General features: G+C 35.0%; 2 protein-coding genes and 1 long non-coding RNA gene across 4 annotated transcripts; 2 read left to right on the top strand and 1 right to left on the bottom strand.

The window, feature by feature from the left end:
- Window positions 1-6,548: 6,548 nt before the first annotated feature.
- Window positions 6,549-7,264, bottom strand: LOC121237335. Its single transcript, XR_005934908.1, has 2 exons — window positions 7,126-7,264; window positions 6,549-6,933 (listed from the first exon to the last, which is right to left on the bottom strand). It is a non-coding gene; the product is annotated as an uncharacterized LOC121237335 (long non-coding RNA).
- LOC121237322 (magnesium transporter MRS2-I-like) lies at window positions 6,927-13,952 on the top strand. Of its 2 annotated transcripts, XM_041134016.1 has the most exons (11): window positions 6,927-7,684; window positions 7,884-7,913; window positions 8,322-8,475; window positions 8,676-8,797; window positions 9,478-9,552; window positions 10,870-11,097; window positions 11,177-11,221; window positions 13,043-13,087; window positions 13,186-13,215; window positions 13,348-13,467; window positions 13,563-13,952. In XM_041134016.1, exons 1-11 carry the CDS (start codon window positions 7,433-7,435, stop codon window positions 13,647-13,649), a joined length of 1,188 nt encoding a protein of 395 aa, XP_040989950.1. In that variant the 5' UTR covers window positions 6,927-7,432; the 3' UTR covers window positions 13,650-13,952. The 2 variants fall into 2 exon arrangements, with proteins under 2 accessions (XP_040989950.1, XP_040989958.1); XM_041134024.1 differs by lacking the exon at window positions 7,884-7,913.
- A 2,123-nt stretch (window positions 13,953-16,075) lies between these two features.
- On the top strand, window positions 16,076-22,511 carry LOC121260745 (E3 ubiquitin protein ligase DRIP2). The gene is given in 8 exon segments (XM_041166342.1): window positions 16,076-16,851; window positions 18,265-18,364; window positions 19,145-19,183; window positions 19,185-19,428; window positions 19,668-20,110; window positions 20,206-20,256; window positions 21,809-21,881; window positions 22,085-22,511. Coding segments are annotated over 8 exon segments (1,242 nt in total). The 5' UTR covers window positions 16,076-16,730; the 3' UTR covers window positions 22,256-22,511.
- The last annotated feature ends 1,797 nt before the right edge of the window (window positions 22,512-24,308 follow it).

The raw sequence follows: 24,308 nt of genomic DNA, 5'->3' as shown, positions 1-24,308 counted from the left end.
AGGACAAAACATATAGAAAAGAGGAGGGATTGGTTGAAAAAAAGGAGAGGCAACATGCGAGAGAGGCCGTCGACTTCATTTTGAGATTTGAAGGGAATGGGAGATCAGTCAGAGAGCTCCATTACCATTTTTCCTAGATAAAACTCCACGGGAGCAATTGACAGCTTAGTGATTGAAGGGGATAAAATATTCATGCCCAAACCGGCCTAGCCCACCTAAAGGCCACCACTAGGGAGGAGAAGAGAAAGAGCAAAGGGGGGACAAGGAGGGGACATTAATGAGAGGGAGGATATAAAAAAAAAAAGCCAAGAAAAGATAGGAAGGGAAGGCAAAAAGAGGAAATGAAAGGAAGACATGCAAGGAAAAAATTATCAATCCTCACCACTCCCTAAGGCATGCAAAAAGAGGGGTTAGATAAAAAGAAAGGATCAGACGACTCCATTGGAGACTTCGACTTCTTCTTTAATCTCGACTTTGGCTTCTTGAATGGGAGGAGATGAACTCCAGAGACGATATCTCGATCAGAAGATAAACCTCCAATATTCAATGTATAGTGAGGATAAGAGATTATGAGGAACTGTAAATAAGTTTCTTATATTGGATATTCCATTCCCAAAACCTCCTAGATATAAGTTTTATACTGAATCACCTAAATATGTGTGTCTCCCTCTATTTTACATTCTCAATATTTATTTTTCATTTACTTTCATGGACGTATGCACAGCCACACTGGACCACACTGGGAGCTTCAAATCACACTAATCGAGGCCCAGATCGTCATAGCGGGTTGGGAATATCTATTTCTCTCTTTCCGACCTTTTGTGCGATATTTGGCATTAACAATGATGATAGAGGGCTTATATCAAATTTTGTTTATAGTGAATTTTACTCCCCAGATCCGTTGACATAGATTCTAGAACCGAACCATATAAATACCGTCTTCTTTATTTTTAGTCATTTATTATCAAGCAAATCATGAATGAGCGTTCCGAGCACATTACCAATGCGAACCAACGCTTAAGAGGAAAGGGTCATCCGACCATACTATTGAGACAAAAATTATCAACATTGGTCATACAATTCAATCTAGTTTTCATTTATGTAAGTTGCATATGGTATTCGTGGTTTCAAACTACATGTTCTGTTTCTTTCCAAATCCACATGCATTTACATTTTTTGGATTAATTAGAATAAAGTTATGTTAGAGATCACACTTTCATCTTACTTTTATTACATTGTACTAATATGATATTACTCATCAATCATTAGACTAACTTCTATTTTTTTTATTCAATTCATGTTGAAGAAGAATATCACATCGTCACAACGATAAGATATATGGTAGAAAAAAAGAAGTATAATTCATAGCATTTTCTATTAGAATATATATTATAACTTGCGACTTTCTAACAAAAACTTCTCCCCTATCAGATAAGATGTCAATTGTTTTAAAATGTTTTGACTTTTTTCCTCTCAATAAAAGTAGAGGAAGGGTTGAGAAACCGAATAGTTTATATCACATGAGAAGAAAGGACGTCTTTTCTAGCAAGAAGAAGATAAAGCTGACAAGAGAAACTGAAAGATTTTTAATTCAAAATAATGAATAAATAATAAAATTTGTGAAAATGATTGATGACGTGGTGCATCCATCAGCTATAGAATGCATGGACTAAGAGAGTTGAGTTCAGCTCATGAGATGGGATGTGGGACCTTGAATCCATGTCATGATCACTTCGGCTGGCTGTCTTCAGCTCTGGTTGTGCTCCAGAGAGGGTGAATTGCAGTAGCGCCCAGAAATCCACAACAGGCTCTCGCAGGTTTTGGGAACTTGGGCTTGAGAAGTCCAGCCCATCCAATTACTAGAATTTGGCTTAATTAAGCCCATTCATTGGATGTGCAGAGTGCAACTAAACTTTGTGACATGATTCCTTGGTAAGAAAATTACGCTACCATTGATCCCTTTCACATTATCGATCACGAAAAACAATTGATATTCCCACAGAGAGAAAAGTTCACCGAAGCAAAGGAAAACCGAACCGTCAAGAAGCAGCAGCAGCAGCAGCAGCATAAGATAGCATCCAAAGAGTCACTGCTAGTATTTAGGTCCCTAAGATTATTCGTGTTTTAATCATGTCTACAATGTGATAAATAAACTCATAAAAATGAGTTCCACAACATTTATATATAATTTTCTGATTAAGCCTCATTTGGACAGTAAAAATGTTTTATCCTATTTTATTATTACAATTTTTTTAAATTTTTATACAAAATATAATAAATAATTTAACTTTTTCAAATCATAAAATAATAATAATAATAATATTTTATTCTAATTTTAATTTTTATATAAAATTATCTCATCTCATTCTACAAATCATACCAAATTTCTCAAGCAACATTAAATGTTTAAAAATTAATATATAAAATTTATCAAAACATTTTCTTTTAAAAAGCTGCCGCTCATGTTGGTCTTGTTCACTACTGTAGATATATAGTGACTTCGGACAACAAAAGCATACATATGCGCGCATATATATATACACACACCAGTAGTAATGAAACGTCCAAGGGACGTTTGCCCATTGGAAACAAAATATATATGGTGATTATATATATATATATATGTGTGAAATATATATAGACAGAAATAAAAATAACACAATTGCATTATAAAAAAATATATATTTTCTTACAAATTTATAAATCATATAACAATAAAAAGTTATAACCTAATTGTAAAATATATATATATATATATATATATATCAAATGTGAAAGAAAACAAATAATATATGCAAAAAGCGTAGTAATATATATGCAAAAGAAACTTGATATAAGTTTACAAAATGTAGTTTGATTTTAAGTCCTAAACAATAACTAAAGTTCATGCTACAATCATAGTAACTAACATATTTCTTTCTGTTTTGCAGAATTAATTGATAAGATATTAAAATTATTATGCCGTTGTTGGCTCATCTGCTCTATATTTGTAGATTCGACACGGAGTTCAATTATCTATTCTTTTTCTGAGATTTCTTTGGCCATACTTTATAAGAATGGTAAATGCTCCTGCAAAAAAATACAGAATTTATTATAAAAATTATGTTTTGATTTATAATTGTATTATTTGAATTGAAAAAGCTCAATTAAAACATAAGGACAAAAAAGAGAAAACACAAAAAATGGACTGCAACATGGAGGACAACAAAAAATACTGTTCATAGCTATCCACACTTATTATATATAGTATAGATAAATTAATAATCACATGTTATAACGAAATAGTTGAGAAAGACAAACTTTAAAATAAAACTCTAATGTGAATTCTATTGTTAGAAACCCTCTATAAAAAATAAACAAAAAATCTATGTCATACAATAGATATATTCACAATTAAAAATAATAAAATAATAAAAACAAATTACAAAAGGTTGTAAAAGGAGATACCAACCTGAAAAAAAGGCCAAAACCAATTAGTCAAAAGGCCAAAACCAGTTAGTCATTATAACATCAAATGAAAAAAGATAATAATTTAACAAAACGAAAATAAACAAAATATATATTTTTCATTTGTTCAATATATATATTACATATCAAATCTTGAAACATACAAAAAAATATAGAAACTAAAAAAAAAAAAAACCACATCATGTAACCAATATAATAATAATGAGCAATAAAATACAAAAAAAATTCTCGTATCTTAGACGTAACCCTCTCATCAGAGCTGACTGTAACAAGTAAGCTGCATCAAAGCACTCACTTAAACCAGCCTTTAAAAACAAAACAGATCTGCAGTACCAACACACCCACTTAAACTCGGGAAAAATAATTATATATCTGATCATGCATCACCACATTACCACCTAAAAAAAGAAAATCAGTTTTAAAACTTGAAACAAAACCATATATTTCACAACATAGCAAAAGAAAAGAACCCATATATTTATTCTACAAACAAACAAATACCATATGTGCGCATCATCGACCACAGGATGTGAACAAAACAATAAAAAAAATGCAATCCTCAACCACAAAGAAAGAAAAAAAGAAAAAGAAAAAACCATACCTAATATTAAAACTAGATTAGACAAAAAATACAAAAAAACCACAACATGCAAATCCGAAAGGAAAAGTTTATTTTTTCTCAAAAAAACCAAAAACTCACAGCATACACAAACTCATGTAAAATCACCAAACCAACGACAAAAAAAAAAAAAAAAAACCAACAAATCTATGTAAAATCACCAAACTAACAACACCCGAAAAAATGCACAATAAATCAATAAGAAGAAATCTTGATAGATAAGTAACCGCATATTTCTAGAATGAAATATAAAATTATAACAAAAAATACTAAAGATTTATATAGAAATGAAAAAATCTACAAACACAATCCTCAAACTAAATAGCCCAAACCTAAAAAATCTTGTGTTCTAACATAATGAATTAAAATTTAAAAAATCAGCAACTTAAGAAATTTACATGTAGTACAGAAAAAGCCAGAAAAATCACAACATGCAAGCAAATAACATACAAAAAGAAAGTAAATAACTAAACATAAACTGACTTCCATCTAACTACACAATAAAAAAAGACCTCTGACGCACAACTTGCAAATCTATATTGAAAAAAAACCCACCAAACATAAAAAATAGAGAAAAAAATCTAAAGACAAAACTCACAACATGCAAACTTGCAGGAAAAAAAACCTATCGAACATAAAAAAATTTCAAAAACATTTAAATAACAAAAGTAAAGAATAGAAAATAACTCACAACATTCAAATCTATAGAAAAAAAAATCAACAAAGACAAACCCAACACTGCAAATAACAAATGTGAAGAGAGAAAATCCAAATCCAGAGAACTCACAACATGCAAATCCACAAAAAAAAAAAAAAAAAAACACCATCAAACAACCAAAAAAATCCAAAACAACCCATCAATGAAGACATAAAAATAACTCACAACATGCAAATCTATAGAAAAAATCAATGAAGACAAATCCAATGCTGCAAATAACAAACCCGAAGAGAGAAAACTCAAAACAGAGAACTCACAACATGCAAATACACAAAAAAAAAAAAAAAAAACCATCAAACAACCAAAAAAATATATCTTTTAAAAAAATGAAATGAGAACCAACAAAACCGAGTTCATGAAACGAAAAAATGCGAAAAAAAAAACCAAAGACAAAACTCACAACATGCAAATCCACAGGAAAAAACCCACATCGAACATAAGAAAAAAATATAAACAAAAGCAAAGAATAGAAAATAGACAACTCACGACATGCAAATCCGAAGGAAAAAAAATCGAACAACCAAAAAAGCTGCATCTCTTAAAAAATCTGTAAATAACGAAATGAGAAAAAAAACTATCAATGAAACAAAAAATGCGAAAAAATAAAGAGCCAACAACATAAAAAAAAAAAAAATTAACAAACTCACGAAAAAGTATATTTTTTCACAAAAAACACAAAAAAACCCACAACATGCAAACCTGAAGAAAAAGTTAATTTTTTTGCAAAAAATACAAAAATATAAAAAACCCACAACATACAAATGTGAAGAGAAGTTTATTTCTTCGCAAACGAACAGCACCCCAACATGCAAACCAATATAAAATCCCCAAACAAACGGCACCAAAAAAAAAAACCCAACAAACCCATGTAAAATCTCTAAATCAACAGCATCGAAAAGAAAAAAAAATGGCAAAAAACAAACCAGAGAGAGTGTTGCTTTCAGAGATAAAAACCAAAGAGAGAAGCCGTGAGAAGACAACGCAAATGCAGAGAAAGCGAAAGAGAAGAGAGAGCGTCACTTTCGTAGAAGAGAGAAGAGAAAGCGTTTCGGGAAGGAAAAAAAAGACAGAGAGAGAGTTAAAACAGAAGAATAAAGGCAAAGATAGAGTTAAAACCGAATGATATATCTCGAGAAGGAAAAAATCAAAAGATGAAAATACCCTCAAAAGACCAAAATACTCACAGTTAAACATACACAAAACGTTAAAACAAAAGGATAAAAAGGAGAAAATACACAAAAAACAGATTACAATACAGAGGATGACAAAAACTACTGTTCACAACTATCCCCACTTATTATATATAGTATAGATATTTATGATCAAGTCAATGATCTAACCTCTCTTTCCCTTTCTTGGACAATATTAAATTGATGAATGATGCTATTGTTTCTAATAGAAACAAAATGACGACAAAGACAAAGAAAAAGAAGGAATTGTCTATTGTTGATCTATATCCTATATATTTGTTTGTTTGTCAACCACTACAGAGATTAAAAATGGTTAAAAAAAAAGGATATGAATAAAAAGCTGTTATACATTTTTATAAATGTGGGTCACCAAGATTCAGTAGCTAGTAATTAGTTATTAAGTAATTTCAAAATATATAAGTGTCATAATATATACTTACCTTATCTTGTGATGTTATATTATTAAAAAAATATATTACATTATTTTTTAAAGAATATATTTTAAAATTCGCTTTCGCTTGTTGAGTATTTGATCCACACATAATCTTATATATAAGAAAATTTATAAATTAGGATGATATATTAAATACAAATTATAATAACAAAATTTTATATAATTTAACAAATTATATTAAAAAACCAATATTTCTTCTCACCGATCTTCTGCTTTTGTTTGAAGAAAGTAGTTCAAGGTTCAACCAGACTGTGGGCAACTGAAGTTATCAGTCCCACGACTAAAGTCCTTACCCGGATCGGTCTTCCCCGGGTTGGAACCAACCTTGCCTCGTTACAACGGCAACATGTCGCACGCCATAATGGATCCGGCGAACATCGAGAACTGCATTGGACTCTATTGCCAGCACACGGTCGGTCTCACTTTTTTGGAAGGAACCGAGGCTCACGTTGACAGAACCCGTCATCAGACCAAAGCTCTTTCCCTACACGTAATAAACATCAGCCATCGAGTGACCGAAGCGATTCTCTGTCATCCGGTCATTCATGCTGAAAGTGGTTAAAATGGAATCCAAAAACTAAAAGGTTTACCGAGAAAGATACTTGGGTAGTAAAGGGTGTTAATTAAAAAAAAAAAGGAAAGAAAAGCTGAACCCAACATTTATGAAATTTCTCACATTGAGATCGAGATACGTCCTCGCGCGGCAGGAGTTTTAACGTGCCCGGTCTGCCGTCTGTATCTGATAATCATTAACACCCAAGACTGATTTCCCCTAATCCCTCCAACCAATCCATAACAAATAATCCATAAAACTCTTACCCCTATTTAGTCTCTTTTCCAAGCGAATCTCCCCTTTTTTTCTTAATTAATATATTTATATCATCCGGTAATTGGGTATTCAAGAAAGGTGGTGGTTAGGGTTTGTGAGAGTATTGGTGATGTGAGAAAGAGAGAGAAACAGTGAGGGAGAGGTAGAGAGAGATATGGTTCGGGACGGGGAGGTGGTACCGGTGGACCCCGGTGTGGCGGTGGTGGCGAAGAAGAAGAGCCAGACGGTGGCTCGGAGCTGGATACTGATGGACTGCACGGGGGAAGGGGAGGTCCTGGACGTGGACAAGTACGCCATCATGCACCGCGTCCACATCCACGCCCGCGATCTCCGCATCCTCGACCCCTTGTTGTCCTACCCCTCTACCATCCTTGGCCGTGAAAAGGCCATTGTTCTTAACTTGGAGGTCATCTCTCTCTTTTGCTTTATAATTATTATTTTCTTTTCTTGTGGGGGGGGGGGGGGGGGGGGGGGTGGCGGCGGCGGCGGCCCGGTGGGGTTGATTGTCTTGATTTTTTGCGTTCTACGCTTTTTGAATGCTTTGAGGCTGATGAGTTTTTTGTTTTTTTTTTTTTTTTTTTTTTTTTTACTTTTTGGTTTTTCAGCATATCAAGGCAATTATCACAGCCGAAGAGGTTACTCTCTCTCTCCTGTTAACACAGTAAATTTGTTGATTAGGTCCCGTAGACTTGCTCTTCGGTTTCATTGTCAGAGGTGTTTTGCAGTGTACTCGGAATAATTCTAACTCATTAAATTTAATTATTTTAGCTTTGCTGGTAATAGTCTTATTTGGGATCAATTAATCATTTAAAATAAAAAAATAGGAAGTATGCGTTTAGTGATACATTAATTTATGTCTAAGCGAGGACGAAAAGGTTGGGTTTATGTGGAACACGTCTGCCATTGACTCAAGCTCGATGAGCTGATTGCTGATGGCATGACTTGATACGTGGAAATAAACTAAGGGAAGTTTCAATTGAGTTTGAGTTTGAGGCTTTGAGCTTCGTTTGCAGATTGTAATTGTTATTTTTATCGTGGGATAGGTACTGCTTCGGGATCCAACCGATGAATATGTTATCCCTGTCGTTGAGGAACTTCATAGGCGCTTGCCTCCTGTCAATGTCATTCGCCAAGGTCAAGTCAACATAAAAGAGTACCCGGGTGGGCAAAATGACATGGAAGCCAGTGAAGAAGATGGTATGTGATATTGATTAGTGGTTTAAAATTTAATTCAAAATAGTATTTGATTAGTGAAGAGTTGGAATTTGGGACTGCCCTTGATGCTTTGGAAATTGTTTTATTTTTCATCCTGCTTATTTTACAAGCATTCTCCGTATTAGGACTGCATTTGTTTCTAAATTTCTTGATATCTGAATGATCTAGTTTATGCAATGTAGAGTCCCCTTTTGAATTCCGGGCCCTGGAGGTAGCTTTGGAGGCTATTTGTAGTTTCCTTGCTGCACGTACAACGGAATTGGAGAGTGCTGCTTATCCTGCACTTGATGATCTTACCTCTAAGGTGAGAACTTGCGTGTTTCCTCTTCCTTGAAGTAGTCCTTGTCTTGCTTTTTTGGTAGTTACCCACCCCACCCCTCTTTACCCTGGTCTTGTGGTCCTGTTATGGTTCCGGTTGCCTTTTGTAGTTGGGTTGCATGTAATGTGCCAAAATCTTTGGGAACAATGTAATATCACTGGGCCATTTACATCTGTATCTTCTTAATTTCTTCAGAACTTCTCCAGAGAAAAACATGAGTTATATCTACTTATCAAAACAAGAAAAAAGAAAAACATGAGTTATATGGATAATAACCGACAACTATTTTACAACTCATTCTACAACCATTCAATGTAATTGTATAACTTCATTTAAAACTAAGTTTAATATTACATAACCACCTTCAATTGAAAATAAACTTGTAAAAGAGTTGTAAGATTATCATTTTCCAAGTTCCAACTATATTTTTCTTAATCTTGGCTTTGGTTCTATCTTGCTCCTGTATGCTCTTCTGTATACTCCATATGCTCAAGTCTATTTGGTTAATTAACTTCTCTTAATCACAAGGGAAACTCCTTTTCTGCTTTTATTCTTCATCCCTGTTTTTAACTGTCTACACTTAATGCTCTAAAGCCTCGTCTTTTTTTTTTTTTTTCGTCCTTTCTTTCTTGTAACTTCTTTTTCTGAATTGTTATTCTATACAGATTAGTAGTCGTAACTTGGACAGGGTTCGTAAATTGAAGAGTGCAATGACGAGGTTGACTGCTCGGGTCCAAAAGGTATGCACTTTTTTTTGTCATATGAGATACATTGTACTTCTATGTCCTAACTAGAAAATTTATATTATCAAAGCCATTCTTTTAATGATTTTTATCCAGTTAAGAAATTGTATAATATGGATTATTGACCTTTTATTTGAGAAAAATAATTGAATAACTTCCTAATATTTCCTTTTCGCATACTCCTAACATATATATATATATAAATATATATTATGTGTTATTGAAACTTGGTTTTTCTTCTCTCATTCTCCGTAGTTACTGACCAAAATCATGTTTTTTCTAGCATACCATGCCATTTTGATAATTTTATGTCCAATGTATAGCGTTATCAGTTTATTTTCTGTTGTTTGTATATGTCCAAAAAGACTCAGGAAAATAGCGTAAAAGTATTCATTTTTGGATCATATCATCTTTACCTGTGATGGAGGATTTTGATCTTTGATTTTTCAATTCAAATACAACCAAGCCAACTTGAATCTCTTTGTTATTGGTTTGCATCTGAATCAGTATTTTTCAATTATAAAGGCAAGAAATATGAAAATATTGGCGCTTGAGAAACAGACCATCCAATCTCTTCTTCTCTCTCTCTCGTAAAAGAAAATTTATATCTATTTCAGAAAATATGAGAAGATCCTCATCTACAATATTTCATAGCAGAAGCATGTGTACTTAATCTAACACTATTGTTTTTTACTCGACAGGTAAATTATCATATAATGATCCATTTACGAACCCTGTCCAAGAAATTTGTGACTTTTATTTCATATCTATGGCTTTGGATCAATATACAAACAACATGATTTTTTTATTCTGTGCCTAATATTTCACATCTATGGCTTTGGATTGTTTTCATAACTGGCCATATAAGTTGGGACTGGCAATAAAAACACATCGTGAAACCTTGACAGATATCATTTTGGTTGCTTTCAAGTATGTAATGCCACCTCAGTGGAAGTTGGTTGAGAATGCTTCTTGTGGTTCTGCATTTTTTTCTATTTCCATCAGCAACAGCACGCCCATTAGGTGTATCTGATGCATACTTTGTCTGCTTAGATAATGCCTTTTGATAATCAATAGAACTTATCTTATCGAAATTTATCACTGAATTTATGGACCACTATCACTGAATTTTTGTGTGTGAATTTGATCATAACTTGACAATGTTGTTCCAAAATTTATATGGACCACTATCACTCTGAGTTTTTTGTGTGAATTTGATCATAACTTGACAATGTTGCAATGAAAGAAAATGTATCTATCATTCCCTTTGCTTTCTTAGGCAAAGAGTCATCCGCTGCTTATCACTAATTGCAGGTTAGAGATGAACTTGAACAACTACTTGATGATGACGACGACATGGCTGACCTTTACTTGTCAAGAAAGTTGGCCGGTGGATCTTCACCAGTTAGTGGCTCTGGCGCTGCCAATTGGTTTTCTGCCTCTCCTACCATAGGCTCAAAGATATCCAGAGCAAGCAGAGCAAGTGTGGCAACACTTCGTGGAGATGAGAATGATGTTGAGGAGCTTGAAATGTTATTGGAGGTCGTAATGTTGACTTAACTCTTATATGTCATGTTTTATCTGAATTGAAGTCTCAACCGGGAAAGAATATATTTTGCAGGCTTACTTCATGCAAATTGATGGCACATTGAACAGATTAACCACTGTATGTGATAAAGTTGCTTTTTCTTTCTCTGTTTGTTTGTTGATTGTGGGTTCTTTATGAAACAATATGTAGAATGCACTTTACAATGTAAAGGCAAATTTGAGACGTGATAATTGTAAAAAATCATGAAGGGAAGATGCTACCATCGGTGACTGGCAAGGAGTAATTTTTAATTGGATTAGTGTAGAGATGAGTTGGAGGGTTTTTGTCACTGGAACTGGGTCTTCTGGTGTTAGTTTGCTGACCAACTTATTTTTTTGATAATTAAGTTTGCTGACCAACTTGGAGTCAAGTTAAACTAACATAGCACTCTCAACAGTGTTTGGATCTTTGAATGGCGAGTAATAAGGCTTCGCTCATGAATTATGTGAATTTGAAAGTTTCTCTTTTGTCAGTAATATTTTCCTTTTAAAGATGTTAAAACCATTGCTATCAAGGTGTGGGTCTATACATTCATAGATGGAGAATTCGTTCTTAGGTTTAAGGTTGAATAGTGCTCTCTCTCTCTCTCTCTCTCACACACACACACACACACACACACACACACACCCCACACGCACACACCCCCACACTTTTCTTCATTTCTCTTTACACAATTAGTTTGTAATACTTGTTCTGGCTCTTTTCACAGTCACACAGTCGGGACTTCATTATTTGGTTAAACACACTTGCCTTTATGAAAAATTTACTGTAGTAAAAGAGGAATGTTGAAGGAAAGAAACTTATAAGATAATGTACCTGGAATCTGCTGTGAAAAGAACATAAGTTTGTCATTCAAATTTCTGCATCGATAAGTTTCACAAACATCCAGTGAGTCTTCAACACGCTATCTCACCCTCCCACCCATTCTTATTGTGAGAGGAATGATCCTTCAAAATTCCTGTACCAGGTTGTCAGGAGAAAGTGGTTACAAATGCAAACTAGATATAAAAAATGCGTTTATTTATTTATTTGCACTATTGCTTCCCTTTAGTTGATTAGCTTCCTGAATTAGTAAATAAGCAAGCCAGTGGAATCCATCTGCTGTTAACGTTCCTGTCCAATGCCTTACAATTCTTTGTTTTTGTTCCAATCTTGATGTATTTGATGTGAACTTACCACAAGGAAGCCACCATTCTTGAAATGGCATGATATTGGTTCACATAATTAACAATGTTTACTGCTCCCGTTCAGACATATCACATATGACTGTATATCGCTCTGTGTGTGTGTGTGTGTGTTGTTTTCTGTGTTTTTATTCACGTATTTATGTCTTTACATTTAAGGATGTAAAGATTTATTTTTAAAAAAATTAGTGAAGATAAAGTGTTTGCTGCAACTTTCTGGAAAAGTATATGAAAATTATGGCTATGAAGGTAATAAATTTGGTTTAGAAAATTGAATCACTACTTAATGGACCTGAATTGCTTGCTTATTATGAAGATTTTGGTCCTGGGTTTCTTGACCATTTTCAGTGTTAGAATTATGCCGTTTCATTTTAAATAAGTATTTATTGTTTTTTAAGGCAACACACTGGTTTCTTTTTAGCATTAACTGATATTCTGGTGCCAAATGTCATCCGCATACCCTGTACATTGTCTGCAAAAACCAGAACAGAATAACCCTTTATGGAAAGGCGGGCGTCATGATCAGTTGAACTAACATGGACACCTTTTGTGATCTGTGTTGCTTATTTCTTCCTCATGCATGATTCTGTTTGTTAACTTCAAATCTGCTGCAATAGGTTAGGTTTCCAAAATGTAGCTAAATCTTTTGAAGATTATTGATAAGATGAATGCTATGCCTCGTACTTTTTTAATTACTGATTTTGAGCTTCTGCAGCTGCGAGAATACATTGATGATACAGAAGATTACATCAACATTCAGGTCAACTAAAAATCTTTAGTTTTTTTTTTTTTTGTTCCAGACTATTGTGCTGTGTTTTAGTTTTTTATGATCTGAATATAATCTTGGTTATTCTACAGCTTGACAATCATCGAAATCAGCTGATTCAGGTGATTCAATCTTCCTAATGTTGTGTATCACTTAATATCAATGTGTTTTTTTGTTGGGGGTATTGCTAAGTCCTGGAATGCTTATATTGGTTTTATAAATTTGCAATTTCTTCACCTACTTAATGGCTGCAGTTGGAGCTCTTTCTAAGTTCTGGAACTGTTTGTGTATCCATCTTTTCTTTGGTGACCGCAATATTTGGCATGAATATCCCGTATACTTGGAATGATAACCATGGATTCATGTTTAAATGGGTATGCTTGCAAGTTCTGCTGGTGAATTTGGCTGTAGATTTCTGCACAAAATTCTGTCAAAAAATATTGGATGATTTCCCCGTTTGTGTTGGCAGGTGGTCATTGTCACTGGAATCGGTTGTTCTCTTCTGTTTCTACTAATTGTTTATTATTCTCACCGCAAGGGACTGATTGGTTCTTAGAATCCAAACCAACACATCAAGTGTTCCTGCTGTAAAGGAGTCTCGAGCTTGAACACCATGACTTTCTTTTCATATGCAGTATCCTGAACTAATTGCTTTTTCTCTGTCTGTCTCTCTCTGTGGAGGGAACTTTCGACCAGCATCGCTCGCCTGTGGCAGCAGTGTTTTAATGCCAAGGAAGCATGGCGAGTTCACTAAATTATCAACAATCTGATTTATTGGTTTTAAGAACCAACTCATTTAAGTGTAAAAACAGTCGCCAGAATAATTTCTTGTTTCAATTTTGATTCACAATTCTTCTTATTGTTCTTATTGTTATGGTTACTCTTATTTCCACTCCGGTCCTCCCCTCAATATTCTTTCTTCCTTTTAAGGAGCCAAGAATTGTTAAAGTTGATACCCGGTCTTCGTTTCAAATAGCCTGTCGTTTACTACATTTGGGAGGCAAATGCAATGTCTACACTCTACACGATCCAGTGTGGGGGCATATCTTTTGGAGGATTCGTGTGTGCGCGAGAGAGAGAGAGAGAGAGAGAGAGAGAGAGAGGCATACTCTTGACGCGATAATGAAGAGCCTTCGTGTTCAATAAGTCCTGGCGGAAATTATGAAGTATAAAGATGAGCAAAATTGTAATAGATGGAAACCGTAGATAGGTGAATAGTGTATCCAATTTATGAAGTGTTTTTCCTTAACAGGAACCGATTAATAATGTGGATGAACACAGATCAGATCTTGAATCCCATTTTGTGACAGCTTTTGCATGAATATTAATGATTTTGGACAATCTAATCATCGATCAGTTTATTAAATTCATGAAAAATCAGGGTCTAAGAGAATAAATTCCATGCATAGAAATAAATGATCTCTTGCATGAGTCACCAGAGCTTCACACATAGTACACAAATTACACGTATCGCTTCATTAGAGTCCAAAAAACGTATACGCACATACGTTTAGAAACGCTTTTCTTAAAGGTGGAAAGTAGGAGAGAACAAGATCAGTTTAAAGATGCATGAAGATCAAGCGACCGAAATGAGAGAGTAGGAGGAGGAGCACTGCACAATGACATCAATCTAGAGCTCATAGGGATTTTATTCAACACCGGGTACGTTCTACTCTCTCTTTTCTCTTTTTTGTTTCGGCCAAAATTAGTAGAGATATCAGAGCATAAACCCGGCATTGATGAACCTTCAAGTTTTTCCTCTCTTCTTAAATTATTAAATGCTCACCAAACTAATCCATTTTGAAAGCACAGCACAAAAGGATTTCAAAGCAAAAAAAAAAAAAAAAATCATACTTCATTTGCAAGCTGATCAGAAACGTTTCTTTTTTAGTTCATTAGTACTGGCTGATCATATATTTCAGTGTTCTAGTTTTTTTCTTCATGCATGGATCCTTGTCTGGCCACAATTTTCATTTTCTTCCTTCTTTCTTTAGAATAATTTTTCTTTTTCTTTTTCTTTTTACCGGAAACACATCCGAAGAACTCCATCGGCCTCACCAGTCACCAGACCATATATATTGCATGAGATCAGTCTGGCAAATATGAGCCAGTGGCCTGCCATTTGGAAGCACGCTCTTGTAGTTTCACCTCCACAAAACCAAAACGTCTTTCCAATGTTACAACTTTCTTACATTTAACCTAGCTTTGTCATTAAGTACTGGGACTCTTTTAACTCTTTGTTTTGTTGTCAAACTCCTGGGAAAGTCGCAGATTACCAACCTAATTATATTGCCTTCTGAAACAAAATAAATGACAAACAACCAAAGTACGTTGATAAAATCAAGATGCAAGACAAATATTGGGGGTCTGGTAAACGAGCATTGTGATCGAATCCAGCAATATCTCTGCGGACAGCCTGATCTGCATGCGAACTCGTTGATCTATTTGCGCATCCTTTGCCTTTTCCATTCGTTACATAATACAATATTTCCAATTGGTCATGCATATATATATAGAGTTGTAGAACTCAAAGCATCTCATGTGTCAGATGTAGACTGCTCATGCATTGGCACATGATAACATGCAGATATTGCAGGGCTTGGTGATTCAGAATTATGTTCATACTTATCTTTGACCATGAAACACCATTTTCATGCACTATACACACTACTCTCTCTATCATGTATAAAAAATGCATACAAATTGCATGAGTTACCCATCTTCATTATCTGTGCCTCGAGCGGCCAGCAAAACCAACAACAGCTAGGCACATCCAGGTGAGATAAGATCAGAGCCGTTCATGAAATCATAAATAAGGGGGTGGGCTCTACTTGTACTTGTATTTTCCAGGTTCTAAATGTTTTTTTTAGATGCCATCTCAGAAGAGCTGGGCAGCCGCACCCTCTGACAGCTTTGACTTTGCGCCAAAAAAGAATAATTTGGAAAAACAAAAAAAAACCTACCCAACCCGAGTCCAAAAATAAACCCAAAGTAACACGCCCCGTTCACGTGACCACCTCGTGACATGCTAATGTACGCCGGCTGCCCATTGCGACGCCAATGAGAACTCATCACATAAGAGCTTCTCAGGCACGAGGAAATAAAAAACAATATGACGTGGAGGAACGGATGGTGTAAAGGTTAACACCGTAGGCTCCACGAGCGCAACCTATCGGCTACCCCCCTGTTTTCTTTACATAGAGGCGTCCCACTCGATCTCGAACTCATTCAGCCTTTGTAACATACACAGGAAACATTATAAGGGCTTCATGGTGGTATTTTGTTACAGTTTAGTGTTTCTACAATTGCGCCTCGAACGTTTCATCAACCTCTTTGCCATTGTCCAAATCGTATGAGAACCACGTCGAAGACTCCAAAAATATTCCACGCTCTCTTTTTTTTTTCTCGCCTACCTAACGGAAGCAGAGCCAATAGAAGAAAATTGTCGAACCCCATCCATTACTATCATTTTGTGGGGACGATTTTTCTTCGTGATTGCCGTGGTTTCTCGTCCATAACGGTGTTAAAACTCATGATTTGTGGCCTGTTGTTGACATGCATCATGTGGGTACGTGAATAAGGAGGTGTTTATGTTTGTTTTGTGCGTGTGTGGGGTCAGAGGACGAAGAAGAAGAAGATGATGATGGCAAGCCAGACGGTGAAGGTACAGAGGGAAAAAATCGCCGTATGCATGAACTGTCCTTTATGCAATAAGCTCTTCGAAGACGCCACCACCATATCTGAGTGCCTTCACACCTGTGAGTGCCTCTCTACTTCTCATCTGTTTTTCAAGGTTATGTTCCTCCAATTTCTGAGTTTTTCTATCTTATTTTAAGTAGTCTATTCGTTCCTTTTATTCCTGAACCTTTATGTTTTACGTTCTATGTTTTCTCGGCATTTGAAGTTTTCTATCTTGTATATACTCTTGTTTCTAAATCACTTCTTTTATCTTGGTGTTTAAGTAGTCGATTCGTTCCTTTTATTCTTGAATCTTTGTGGTTTACGTTCTATGTGTTCTTGGCATTTGAAGTCTTCTATATATCTTGTATGTATTCTTGTGACGCGGCTTTTCCTGATCAATTGCATTCTTGTCGCTTTGGTTCATTGTTAGTCGACTTGAATAATGCACTTCATGTTATTAATCGTGTAGGGGTTTTCATATATCCGAGTATTGGCGGACTTGAGCTTTGAGATATAATAATTTGTAGACGGAAACAAGCAAGAGGAAATTTTGAGACTTCCCATAAGATATTTTTTTCTAGTTTCTTTCATGAACGATGACCGTGTGAATGTATGGTTTATAACTTGGATGGCCGTATGGTGTATAAGTTAGTGAATGTGTTTGGCGAATGTCAAGGACTCTAGGAAACACAAGTTAGTGAATGTCCTGGGCAAATCAAAGCTATGGGAGTGGACCCTTGTGACTAGGACGGGAAAATTTATGGACAGGAGTTTTGGATTGTGCCCTTGGGTTGGGGAGCAGGACCTAGAGGAGGTTGTTTAATGCAATCCTCTGGAAATCTTGTTGACGCTTGAGCAGGAATGTTCTACTGATAATTGGAACGGCAGCTTCAGAGGTGGATCCTGTCCCATTGTGTTCTTGCCGTCCGATTGATAATGTAGTGTGTTCCAGTATGAAGTCATCGAATTGAGTAATGCGAAAAGTGAAGGAGTTTCAATATTACTTGAGAGGGAGGGAGGGATAAGTTACTGCCCTTAGTAATGATTTCAAATAATTCCAATTGTAACATTGACAAGTTTCTTTGCAGTAAATTTGCCTTTTATAATGATTGAAGGGGCTCTAATTGTAACATTCAGCAGTCCCTTTGGAGGATAGGCCCGGTATGGCTTAGACTTTTCTTGGGTCATTACAATATGGTTCAGGAACACTCTCTAGAAATGTGATATGCATTGCTCCAGTATTTGTTTCTGCTGGTAGGGCTTTTTAGTTATGTGACTTGGGATCTGTCTCTCTCTGTTCATAAGCTAAGATAAAATTTTCTTTTCCACATAATCTCTGGTTTCCTTTCCAGTTTTTTGGTGAAGCATATTGTCTGCATTAAATGCTGTGTTTCCTTTCAGTATAACTTACACTGCAAGTTGGATGAATTGCATTATAAGTATCTACTAAAAAATATCCGGTGCTTTGTTATTTATAAATTTGATCACAGTTTGCAGGAATTGCATATACGAGAAGTTAACAGATGAGGAGTTGAATCACTGCCCCGTGTGCAATATAGATTTAGGTTGTGCTCCACTGGAGAAATTAAGGTATTTCATCAGTACTCCTACAAATTCAGAATATTAAGAATTTGGTGTCTCTTACTATTTTTTGAGGTTTATTGAGTTATTAGTGCCTAAAAGAAGTGATGGATTGGAAGCTGTTCGATGTAAGAATATTGGCGGGCTTACATACTTTGTCAAAATGAAAGTTTCATGTCAAAGCTCTGTTCTGAAAGAGCATACTTTGTTGAACTTATGCATCTTTTTACTGAAAATGGCGTATTTTTCTTGTGGGAGAAGTTAGTCGCGTTGGAAGTCCTGCAGGCTATTCAATTGTTGATCAACTAGTTTAGTAGGGTTCATTCTTGTTGAAACGTAGTTCATTCTGCAGGATAGCTGGTCTATTGTTTCAGTATCTTTGGTTTGTAATAAGTAGATCCCATTTTGATGACCCTAAGATATTTTTTTTTTTTTTTGGATATTACTGAATTCCGTGGTCTACTTGGGGCTTCTTCTGAAGCATTCTGATTTATTAATGGAAAAATAATTGATGTTAATTAAATCCATAATTATGACAGAGATGCCTGGATGAACCCCACCACTCCCCCTAATCCAAGGGTACAGAGTGTTGATTGCTTGCCTACGTGAAGCCAATTCTATGCTTGAGGCTGCAGTTCAGTTTGTTCACTATGTCGTATTTAGAAATCATTTTCATAAAATCTCTACATCGAAAGACAACAAAAATTGAAAAAAAAGTGTTAATGATTTTGACCGTTGAAATGGTTTGTGTTTGTTTGAAGTAAGCTATAATTTTTTGCTGATCTGCAGGGCAGACCACACTTTGCAAGGCTTAAGGGCTAAAGTCTTCCCTTTTGGAGAAAAAAGCTGATTCACCTGAGTTGATGCCCTCAGTTCCATGTTCAGGAAAAAGGAAGGAGAGATCTCTCTCTTCGTTGGGGTTCAGCATACCTAGACTATCAGCCCGGCCTGGTCTGATTGGAAGAAGATTAAAATCTGCTGCAAGAAAGTCTCTTGTTCTACAAGAATCTACTCTTTTTGTTGATGAGCCTGTTAGGAAGGAGGAAGACGATAAGAAAGTGGGAAATCGCCATGTAAGTTTAAGCTCAACTGAGACTATGTGAAATTGGGCAAAATAGGCGGCAGGTGAAAGAAGAAAAACTTCAGTTCCGATGGGTCTTATAAAATTATAATATTAACTTTTTCTTAGTGGTTTGTCTAAACAAATATGAAGTTAATAACTTGGGCATTCTGGATTTCATTCTCTGAACATTAGTATGTGTTTGCTTTAATTTATAACATCTTCCTTGCCAATTATCTTTTCGTGATGCAGAATCCTTCTAATGCTGAGCCATCTAAGCAAAACATGTCTAATAAAGGTATAGACGACTATCCTGAACCATGTGAAGGGAAAACGGATTTGTGGAAACCCATCAATTGCCTGGTGGAAGCTGCAAACAAAACGAAATCTATTAAATTTACCTTACATGGTACATTGGCCAAACCCGCACTGCCTGATGCTCACGACAATGAATCAGATGTGCCTAAAGCCAAAAGAAAGAGACTTGGTCATAAATCAAAAGGCCATGGTGATGGAAATGACCCGTCTTCTGTACCATCAGGATCAATGAAACCTAGAAAGTTCCAAGGTTCTCGACAAAGAAGAGCTGCTGCCTCTAAGGGGTTGAATATTACAGGACAAGCTCTTGATGTGAATAGCAAGCATGACAGAAGATTTAGTCCAATCTGGTTCGCATTAGTTGCTTCTAATGATAAGTGAGATTTCGTTCCTTTTTGTGTGATAAAGAATTGATATTAAACAGTTCTTCTTATCTCATATATTGAGTTTTAATTTTGATTAATGGTTTCAGGGAGGGAGATGCACCCCTGCCACAGATATCCTCATGCTACTTGCGGGTTAAGTGAGTATTATTGACCCCACTTCCAGCCATGTACTTGTGTTTTTGCTTTGCTTAATATTTCTCCTTTTTTATTTATCATATGAAAATTCCATGGTTAAAACATCTCCCTCCATCAACTTTGTCGATTTTGTAGAAGTTCCATAGTTCATGAGCCATGTTTTGGTATTTAGCAAATACTAGTATGTTATTGATTTGTTAAACTTAATACACTCTTGTCCAAGTTTGTTGCCTGTTGAAGCATGAAATTTGTCCTATCCTTTTTCTTGACATTTTTACTTTTCAAATATTACATATAATGCTTTCAGTGAGTATATAGAAACTATGCAGCTAATGTGGGTTTTGGTAAAAATGCTTTCCTTTGTCACATGGTTTACGATGAAACCAAGACTTAGTACAGTCCATGTGATGCTTTTATTCAGTAACATATGAATAGTTCTGTCTGAAGTATTTTCTAGAATGCATATATTCTACCATTTCTTTAAACAGAATTTAGACAGGGAAGTATTCCAAGTAGTCACGCATTAAGGGCATTCGACCAAGCTAATATGCACTTAAGAGAAAATCTATCATCATAGATTTTGTAATTTGCAGACAAACTGTTCTGCAGAAACCTTACAACCGTCCTTTACTAAAATCAACTTTCTAGACCAAAGTTTGATTAACAATTTTGAAATATTTTTGGCTAGGTTAAAAAAGTTGAGACTTGAGTATATTCTAGCCGCAACTAATAAAAAGAAAAAGAACAGAAACCGTGGTTGGTTAGCCACATGCTGTCTTGTGGATTATTTATTTTGTGCATACATGTGTATGCGAGCGAATTAATTTTGGTAAACAGACATATAAATGGACTTGAACTCTACTGTTTTGTTAACTATGAAGCTGAATTTACGTGATTTACTTTTGTAAGGTGCAAGATACTTCTGATTTTTTATGTTTCTGGCCTATGAAGAGAGATTTATAACCTGCATTCTTCCAGAAGAATATTCCTTGTCCATTTTTTATTCTAGAAGCAGGAAATTCCTGTGTGTATTCAGTGCTTTTTCTCATCAATAAGAACGAATAAGATGGTTAACTATTAGCCTTTGTTGTTAAGTCTGACTGTCTGAGAAAATCAGGTTGAACAATCACCCCCCAGACAGTTTCCACCAGTGAGTAGACTGAGGATGAACTTTGTGGACTTCCATCAAGTGGATCTATTAATGTCGTTTGAGTGCTTGATCTGGACAATCTGATGAGATCTTCATTTACCGAAAATGGAATGGGACAGCCAACATGCTTAAATGTCTGAAGCCAATCATATTAGTACTCATTATTGTGTCGTTAAGTTAGCTGTGAGACTGATGCATTTGAGTTCGTCTAATTATTTTGGTTGGCACTGGCTCTCTGGGGTGCTGCAGTGTATGTGTTTGGTTTGTTTGCTTTTGTTGGTTGGGCTTTGTCATCACTTAAAATGAGAGCACCCTTTAAAATAAATTCTACCTTGACTCCTGCCACTTCATTGAGCACATGCATACTCCCATTTTTTACTGACCTGCTCTTCAAATTGTCACAGGGATGGTAGTTTACCCGTTTCATTTATCAAAAAGTATCTTGTGAAAAAACTGGATCTTGATAGTGAGGCTGAGGTAACTCTTAATTAACTTTGCCCCTTTGTTGAAAAAGGAAGTGTGTATATATGAACATCTTTTTCTGTACATCGTTCATATTATCTCGACACGACCAATCTGTTTCGACTATGGTGTCTCCGTATGAAATATAGATGGACTTGTGATTAAGGAACTATGGGGATTTGTTTGCTGAAAGTCTCTGCTGTTAAAAACCCCTACAGGTGGAGATCTTGTTGCGTGGTCAGCCACTGATTTCTACACAGCAACTTCACAACTTGGTAGACTTGTGGTTGCAGACAAAACCAATATCAGAAAGAATATCGACATCTGTGGGCAGCTCAGCCAAGGATTTTGTGATGGTTCTGTCTTATGTTCGAAAGACAGCCACATGAATATGCTTCAATGACGTTTTTAGTTTGAGGCACCACTTTGAGGCAGCATGAGTAGTCTTCCCGGCATATATACATGCATTGGCGTGGAAAATCGTAAATTTCTTCTGTTTTATTAAGACCACGCATGGATGCATATATGTGCTATATATACATGGCGCCATGTGTCGTGGACATTTCAGGGTTTATCTAATTCCTTGATAAAACTTGCTTCTACTGAAATGAAGTATTATGGAATGGGATGCTTTTTTTTTTTTTTTTTCTCCTTATTGAATGGGATGCTTGTTTTAAGTGTGATTAATATATATATAACTTAAATAACAAAAACTATAAACAATTTCCGCACTATTATAATTCACGAGGTTTTCAAGTACTTCATATGAGTTTAATGTAATGACATGTACATCTCCCCCCCTCTTTTTAGTGTAAAGTTTTTATTTGGGAAACTTGTGTTTTTGCTAAGCTAGCTTGCACTGCATGGTTGTAAATTAAAGATTTTGACCGTTTATTGTTGTTCAACGACTTGTAGGACACGGCCGATAAAACGAATTGTTGCGTTATTCATATGATCTATTGTTGCCTGTAAAGGATATATTTGAAAAGGGAGGATGCTACTCATCCTCTCACACTATACATTTTATATATTTTAATATTATTTTTTAGTTTATTTTTTTAAACTAATTAAGTTATTACTTATTATCTATACATCATATATTTATTATGGAAAGAATGAAAAATAAATAAATAAATGTAATAATATGTGAAGATGATAATTAGTAGAATTATTCTTTTCAAGGGCATGCATTTACTGCATTCATCACTCGAGAAAGGCCTAGCTGTAAGTAACGCCACCTTATATGTGTACGTACCTAATAATTTGTCTTAAATTTCTCAGTCTCACTTACATTTTAAGTGATTTTTCTTTAAATGAACATTAATAAATTAAATTAAATTATATACTCAACTTATCAATATACTTAGATATATTATTTCTTGACGTGGCAGCCACGTGGTTGAGTTATTAAAAAGAAAATTGGACACGCGAAAACTCCAATACCGAATTATGTTTCATTCATTTTCTCCGAGTCCATTTCACTTAGTCGTATATATTCTATTACATTAATTTACGAGCTCCTAAAGGAAATCCGAGAGCATTTTCATATTTAAAGATAGTCTTCAATCCTTTATTATTATTTATTATTAGTATTATTATTATTATTTCAATTCTAATATGGTTTTTTTGTGCCCACAGTCACATGCATGGCTGCAAGTTGGTAGCGGATTACCGCTGAAAATTCATAATTTCCGTGTGTCTTCATTTATTCCATGCACGTTATTTCATGGTCTTACGTACGTCTCTTTCTTGTTCATAACTTCATATGTATATTCTTTCTGACGGGGATATTTTTCATCTAATTAATTAACTCGACTAAGACTAGACGAGGAAGCCCGGCTTAATAAAACAAATTAATATTATATCCGGCCCACCCGAAAGAAAGGCATAATAATCAGTATAAAATGGAGCAGCTTAATTAATTAGATTAAATGACATATTAATTAGGTCACCGGCAGTACGTAGTACGTGTTTGCATGATACTATAAAAAAAAAAGGGTTTTTGATATAGATTATTTGCGACGAAAACGATTCTTTGAAATAAAAATAAATTTATTTTAATAAAAAATAATCATTTTTATAAGAAGTAATTGATATTAACTAATAAATAATTTTCTTATAATGTGATGGATATAAGAAGAGATGCAAGCAGAATCACTCCTCGTGCATGGCCTAAATATAATTCTCATTTATCGCATGCGCATGCCACTTTTGAAATTCTTGATGTATTTCTCGTCGTCTTTGCATCGGCTTTAACTTTAATCATTCCCACGGGTTAATAGGAACGTGACAATTCTCATTGCCTCCGGATATCGAATAATTTATTTCATTAATCTCCCTTTCAAAAAAGAAACATTAACCTCATGGGAATTTTCTTTTAGTGTGGAACTTGATACATTTCATGTTCTCATTAAATAATAAATATATCATTTGAGTTAGGAT

This window comes from Juglans microcarpa x Juglans regia, chromosome 1D (assembly GCF_004785595.1).
Source record: "Juglans microcarpa x Juglans regia isolate MS1-56 chromosome 1D, Jm3101_v1.0, whole genome shotgun sequence".
Classification (NCBI taxonomy): domain Eukaryota; kingdom Viridiplantae; phylum Streptophyta; class Magnoliopsida; order Fagales; family Juglandaceae; genus Juglans; species Juglans microcarpa x Juglans regia.
The sequence above is the reverse complement of the archived record's forward strand: the minus strand, read 5'-3'. Positions and strand labels throughout refer to the sequence as shown.